Here is a 6,921-nt window from a genome sequence, read left to right as displayed (position 1 = left end):
GGGTTCTGATTCCTCCACATTCTTGCCAGCACTTGATATTTTCTGTTAAAAAAATGATTGCCATCCTACTGAGTGTGAAGTGGTATTTCATTGTTGTTTTGATTTACATTTTCCTGATATTAATGATGTTGATCATCTTTTCAGGTATAGACTCTTGTATATCTTTTTTCTAGAAATGTCTATTCATGTCCTTTGTCTATTTTTTAAATGGGTCATCTTATAATTGAGTTACATGACTTCTTTATTTATTTTAGATACAAGTACCTTATCAAATATATAATTTGCAATTTTTTATCTCATCTGTGGGTTGTCTCTTCACTTTCTTGAAGTTCTTTAAAACAAGTTTTAAATGTTGATGGTGTCCAATTTATTAATTTTTTTCTTTTGTTGCTTTGCTTTTGGTGTCATATTTAAGGAACCATTGTCTAGGAATGGATAATCTTAAGCAGGGAAAGGACATGACCAAATGTAAGGTTTTTAAAAATTGTTTATTTATTTATGGCTGCACCGGGTCTTTGTTGCTGCTCATGGGCTTTTCTCTAGTTGAGGCAAGCCGGGGGCTACTTTCTCGCTGCGGTGCACGGGCTTCTCATTGCAGCGTCTTCTCTTGTTTCAGAGCACAGCCTCTAAGGGCATGTGGGTTTTAGCAGTTGCAGCACACAGGCTTAGTTGCCCCATGGCATGTGGAATCTTCCTGGACCAAGGATCAAACCCGGGTTCCTTTCATTGGCAGGCAGATTCTTAACCACTGGACCACCAGGGAAATCCTGCCAAATTTAAATTTTGAAGTGTATTCTTGCTGCTTTCAATTAGGTGGGAAGACTTGTGAGGTAAGAAATTTCTCTGGTGGCCCTTGTTAAACATGCAAACTCCAGCCTCCTCCATTTCTCATTTTCTGCTTCGTATTTCTCCATAAACTAATCATATTCTAACAAACTGTGTAGTATACTGTACTTACTTATTATGTCACTACTTGTCTCCACCTCATGGAATGATGACTCCATGAGGATTAGGCTTGTCTGTTTTGTTCACCGCTCTGTCCTCGGTGCTCAGGGAAGTTGAGGAGGGGGAACCTGGTGATCACCGGGGAGACAAGAAAACCCCTGGATGCTATCTGGCTGGCATAAGGAGACTGATATGAGCGGGAGAAAGAAAGGCGGCGATGCGGGGGGGGTGTGTGTGCGTGTGTGTGTGTGTTGCTAACAGCTCAGATGACATGATGTCAAAAGAATATTTGTTGAATAAAGTGAATATGAACAAATGGATACATGGATGAATGAATAAATGAAAGGGGTCAAAAGACCTACCATGAGTACTATGGCTTGACCTTCCTTTGCAAACAGAGTAGGTAGCACAGGGGCTCCCGCACTGTCCCTGGCAACCACCAGGGGGCGAAGACAGGCCGGGTGCCCGAGAGGCCATCCCGATACCCGCCCCGCCCCGCCCCGGGGATCCAGGTCCCGGGAGCCCCAGCCACTCTGCCGGGCCTGGGGCTCCCGGACCCCGCCCATACCTGAACCAGGAACAGCCGCGGGCTTCCCGAGGGCGCAGCGGCAAGTCCTCGCGCTGCAGGCGGGGAAACTGAGGCCCGGGCCGGTCGGGGCGGGGCCGGCCCCCCTGCGATTCCGAGCCCCCGCCCCCGGCCGGCCCCGCCCCGGCCCGTAAGAGGTCCCCTGGGCGCCCGGCGAAAGCGCACAGCGCGGCGCCGGGGCCGGGGCCAGGACCACGATGGCAGCTCAGCGGCTGGGCAAGCGGGTGTTGAGCAAGCTGCAGGCTCCATCGCGGGCCCGGGGCCCGGGGGGCAGCCCCGGGGGGCTGCAGAAGCGGCACGCGCGCGTCACCGTCAAGTATGACCGGCGAGAGCTGCAGCGGCGGCTGGACGTGGAGAAGTGGATCGACGGGCGCTTGGAGGAGCTGTACCGCGGCAGGGTGAGGCGGAGAGGGGTACCCCGGGGGAGGGGAAGGGGGACTGGTTGTTTGTTCTCGCTGATGCACCCTGGTGCAGCCTCCTTTGCACGGGAGAACGCAGCCTCCTGGACTCCTGGGCCCCGCCGTCTATCTTCCATGACACTCTGCTTGTGCACACAGACACACTTGGGTCCAAACTCCCGGCTTTAGCATATGGGAGCTGGAGTGTCCTTATCTGGAGAAAGGGTGGGGGCAAGGGGGATGTCTTAAAACCAAACATAGACATGGTGTCTGGGGGAGATACAACCACAGCATACAGCAAAGGAAGCATTGGCATTCACAGACAGGCTCAGTGACACGCTGTGGCCACTCGCAGACACAGTGACAGAAGCAACAACTCCACACAGCCTCCCCGGGACACAAGAGGGGGGCACTTACAGATCAACCTGTGCAACTGCCACAGGCTCTCCCAGTCACCCCAACACAGACCACGGCCATATGCAGACACAACACGACTATACCCACACAAAAGGACTCTAGTCACGGCTGTTCACAGACATACAGCAAAGCTGTAGCAACTCGCAGACACTGCAAGCTACAACAGCTACCTCTGACACCCAGTGATTCAAGTAACGACCATCCATTATCTCCTAAAAGCAAAAAAACGATAATCACTTTGCAAGCGCAATGATAGATGCTGCAGCCATGCACAGACATAAAATAACAGAAATTATAGCTACACCCAGACAGTAAACTGCGTAAGCCATGGGCTCCTCCGGCCACACAAAGGCAGAAACTGCATCTGCCCGTGAACACACACGGCATATGCTACAGCCTCCACTGCTATCTCGTGGGCTACAGACAGAAATGACATTTTACTGTCTATAGTCACATTTGTACAACACACACGTGCTGCAGAGCATGGTCACAGGTACACACACAGAGGATGAGATATTATCCTCAGCACAGCTCGAAGGTGGGAGACCCCCTTGCAGTGACCCGAGGCCCCTCTGTCCTCAGACACGTGTGGGCTCACACTGATAGACAGTGGCTAGTGGTAGGTGGCATCAGCTAGCCAGACTCTCGGGGACACAAGCTGTGGTCACTTACTGATCGACCTATGCTGCAGTGAGACAAACACAGCTAAGCCGGAGTCACCCACCACCCACCCTTAGGACCACAGACCCCTGATGAGCCACAGAGAACATCACACACACACATGACACATCTCTGCACCCTCCCGTTGGCCCTGGTCTCAAACACAGAGACTCACATAGGCGGTTTACACACTTACAGACACTCCACGCCACACACCATCCCCCGACTGCCCAGGCCTGAAGCCCACGGTGGAGTCAGCCGGATTTTGCTGGAGGAGGAGAGACTGTAGCCTCTGGGATCTCTTTGCTCAGACAGCTGGAATCTGTCCGCAACAGGGGTGCCGAGCCAGTCTGCATTTGGCCCTTTGCCCCGAGAGGCCACCCAAGGGTCCCTCTCTTGGCTGCTCGAAATTGGGCTTGTGACTTATCCCTCCCACCCACCCACCCACCCTGGGGACTTGAGGGTTGCACTAGGGCCCCAGGGGGTGACCCCAACCCCCCACCCCCATCCCCTGGGGCTGGGGACCATCCCTAGCAGGCTGTAGCCTGCCAGCTTCCCTCCCCTCCACCTAGTGCTTAAACTTTTCCTTGAAAGGACAGAGCCAGCCCCTCTCCAGAATCCCAGAATCTGACATTCCAAGACTCGACCAGGCCTGCTTCCCACTGTGGGAACTGGGGCCAAGGCAGGAGCGCAGTGCCAGGCCTGAGACTCCCGGGATCCAGGGGCCAGGATCCGAGCTGGTACAGGCTCTGGGGCCTCTGTCAACCCATCTGTCACCGCCCGCCCCCACCAGATGTCCCGCCTTGGCGGTGCTGTCCCTGACTACCACATTATTGCTCCAGAACCCGCCAGCTGGGCCCTGGGTGGCTGGGACTCCTCCCGAGCCTGGGACAAAGACAGGGGAGGGAGGGGAAGGGACCCTGACTGCCCCTCCTTCTCCGCTTAGGAGGCAGACATGCCCGATGAGGTCAACATCGATGAATTGTTGGAATTAGAGAATGAAGAGGAGAGAAGCCGGAAAATCCAGGTAGGTGGAAGGGAAAGCCGCACCTAGCCCCCTCCCCTGCATCTCCCTAAAAATTGTATCAATAAGTAACAGGTTTATTGAGCACTCCCTCAGTGCCAGGCACTGTTTCAATGGCTTTAAGCTTAGTAACTTATTTAATCTTCACAAAACCCTCCAAAGGGACTGTTATCTCCATTGCACTACTATCGCTACTATTATCTCCATTTTCAACTCAAGGAAAATGACTCCCAGAGATATCTAATCACTTGCCCAGGGCCACACAGCTCAGCAGGGGCAGAGCTGAGAGTCAGAGCCCGGCAGTGCGCACGCAGTACCCCGCTCTTCCTGCCTCGGTGCTCTAGAGGGAGGAAATGCTTTGTGACCTTCTGGCCCTCTCTGGATCCAGCGCTGTTCGGGGGTTGAGTGTCTGGACTCACCCCTAGCCCCCAGTAGCTCTCTAAGATGCCTAGATCTATTTTTTCCCTTGAAACCACGTGGGAAGTCCACCTGGACGTCCATCTGCCTTGCTGCCCTTGCTTTGCTGGGTTGGAGGGGTGTAGGTGTTGGTCATTTACTATTTTTTTTTTTCTGTTGGGGGGTGTTTAGGGACTCCTAAAGTCGTGCATGAACCCCACAGAGGTGAGTTTTCTGTCCCCAACTCTAGGGCCCTGTTCTGTCCCCTGCACCCGTGAGGGTCGGGGTGGGCTCCGGGGAGGAGGGAGGAAGCTGGCGGGGCCCAGGACCCTCAGAGGGAACCCTGGGGGCCCTGCCTCTCCCAGGGCCCTTTCCTCATCTCAGTGGTGTCTTTTGTCTTCCTCACTCCTGTCCCTCTCTCCCCATCTGCCGCCGGGGCTCCATTATCTCCCCCTCTGAGGTGCTCCCCCATCTGTCTCCTGTCTCTGCCTCTGCTGCGCCATCCCGTCTCTGCCTCTCTCCCCCGTCCCTGCCTGCAGCACCCTGGGGCTCCCTTACCCACCTCTCAGGGGCCCCCCAGCCTTCCAGGCCCTGAGCGGCCCAACCCCTCCCACTTCCTTCCCGGCTTTAAAAGGGAAAACTATTCGTGTTTCTCTGACCAGCTCTGGGCTGCCTGAGGGACAAACGTCACTGTGTGTCTGTCTGCCCTGGAGCCGGCTCAGGCCTCTGGCCCCTGGGGACCCTCCTCCTGGTAATCTCTTGGCCTGAGAAATAGCCCCATGTCGCCCCGTGGCTCTGTTTCTTTCTCGGGCCCCTCGTTTCTCTCCCTACCTCTTCTCTGCACCTCTCTCCGTTTCTGTCTCTCTCCCTGCCTCCGGTCTCTTCCTCTCCCTCCGGCCTGTTCGTCTCCATCTGGAGCCTCTAGCCCTCCTCACCTGCACCTCCGTCCCCTCTCACTGACCAGAGGGCAGGAAAAAGAGGGGTCCTGGGTTGGAAGGGCTGGGCTGGCCAGGGGGTGCCCCCACCCCTCCCCGTGTTCTCAGCACCCTCGCCCCGTCCTCAGGACTTCGTCCAGGAGCTGCTGGCGAAGCTGCGAGGCCTCCACAAGCAGCCAGGCCTCCGTCAGCCCAGCCCCTCCGGCGACGGCAGCCTGAGCCCCCGCCAGGACCGAGCCCGGACCGCGCCGCCCTGACCCTCTCTGGCCTCCGTGACCTGCTCCATCTCCCCGCCACCCAACGCCGTCCTGGCTTGTTTATAAGTCGTATTTAATGGTTCCGTAACAATAACACTGCGTGCCTGTTTTTCCTCTCCCTGGTTACTGTGGGCTTCCCTGAGCGCCTCCCCACACCGCCCTCTCTCCCGCTGCGTCTCCTCAGCCCCCAGCCCCTGCAGCTGGCCCGGACAGATGGAGAACAGCTCCTCAGCCAGAGAGCATGAGAACAGGCCCTGCTGACCTTCCACCCCTGGGGCTCACATCCTGTCCTCGCCTCCCCCAGCCTTGGCCTAGCCCCAGCCAGCAAGGCCTCCATATGTGGGCAGTGGTGGAAGGGGGGTGCTGTGGGGAGGACCACCTGTGGACCACCACAGCAGAGGCCCAGGACCGAATGTGCCTCTGTGACCGCAGCGGGAACAAACCATTTATCCTCTCCATAGATTTTATTCCACATTCATTGGATGCTTTTATCCCTGGGTCAGGAAGATCCCCTGGAGAAGGAAATGGCAACCCACTCCAGTATTCTTGCCTGGGAAATTCCATGGACAGAGGAGCCTGGCAGGCTACAGTCCATTGGGTGGCAAGAGTCGAACACGACTTAGCGACTAAACCACCACCATCAGATGCTTAGCACTGCCATTGGTATTGAGGACACAGAGATAAGCAGAATATGGCCCCTGGCATCAAGGTGGTGGGGAAGGAGAGCCTGCGGGCAGGAGATTAGAGCAAAGTGTGCTGAATGGTTCAAGATACTTGGGAGCCTAGGGAGTGGGAGGAGAGGTTTGTTCTTGGGGCGGTGAAGAAATCTAGGAGTGCATCCCAAAGAAAGTGACACTTAGGCAGGGCTTTGAGGGATATGTAGGAGTTTGTGTGAAATGGGTACCTATATTTGAGGACTCTGAACTGGGGGGTGATGGAATTTACATTGGGGCTGAGGAGACTTCCCTGGTGGCTCAGATGGTAAAGCATCTGCCTGCAGTATGGGATACCCAGGTTTGATCCCTGGGTCAGGAAGATCCCCTGGAGAAGGAAATGGCAACCCACTCCAGTACTCTTGCCTGGAAAATTCCATAGATGGAGGAGCCTGGTGAGCTACAGCCCATGGGGGTCGCAAAGAGTTGGACACGACTGAGCGACTTCACTTTCTTTCTGAGACAGGGAAGATACCAAATAATTGGCAGGCCCATCTATCAGTCAGAATAGACAAGTCCTTCAGAACTGAAACAGGGAAGCCGATTGGGCTGGGGCATGCTCATGCTGGGGAAAGGAGGCCCTGAAGAGT

At 55.4% G+C, this 6,921-nt stretch overlaps 1 protein-coding gene across 1 annotated transcript; it reads left to right on the top strand.

Moving 5' to 3' along the window:
* The first annotated feature begins 1,658 nt into the window (after nt 1-1,658).
* PPP1R14A (protein phosphatase 1 regulatory inhibitor subunit 14A) lies at nt 1,659-5,727 on the top strand. Its single transcript, XM_055552781.1, has 4 exons — nt 1,659-1,929; nt 3,953-4,033; nt 4,619-4,651; nt 5,490-5,727. Exons 1-4 carry the CDS (start codon nt 1,729-1,731, stop codon nt 5,616-5,618), a joined length of 444 nt encoding a protein of 147 aa, XP_055408756.1. The 5' UTR covers nt 1,659-1,728; the 3' UTR covers nt 5,619-5,727.
* Nucleotides 5,728-6,921: the final 1,194 nt, after the last annotated feature.

Source organism: Bubalus kerabau, chromosome 17 (genome assembly GCF_029407905.1).
Source record: "Bubalus kerabau isolate K-KA32 ecotype Philippines breed swamp buffalo chromosome 17, PCC_UOA_SB_1v2, whole genome shotgun sequence".
NCBI classification, from domain to species: Eukaryota; Metazoa; Chordata; class Mammalia; order Artiodactyla; family Bovidae; genus Bubalus; species Bubalus kerabau.
Note: the sequence above shows the minus strand (reverse complement) of the source record. Positions and strands in the feature narration are given on the sequence as shown.

Bases quoted from the DNA above. Each gene is read 5' to 3' on its own strand.
- PPP1R14A (XM_055552781.1), top strand. From the start codon at position 1,729: ATGGCAGCTCAGCGGCTGGGCAAGCGGGTGTTGAGCAAGCTGCAGGCT. The intron at 1,930-3,952 runs GTGAGGCGGAGA...TTCTCCGCTTAG, and splicing joins AGGAGCTGTACCGCGGCAGG to GAGGCAGACATGCCCGATGA. The intron at 4,652-5,489 runs GTGAGTTTTCTG...CCCCGTCCTCAG, and splicing joins CGTGCATGAACCCCACAGAG to GACTTCGTCCAGGAGCTGCT.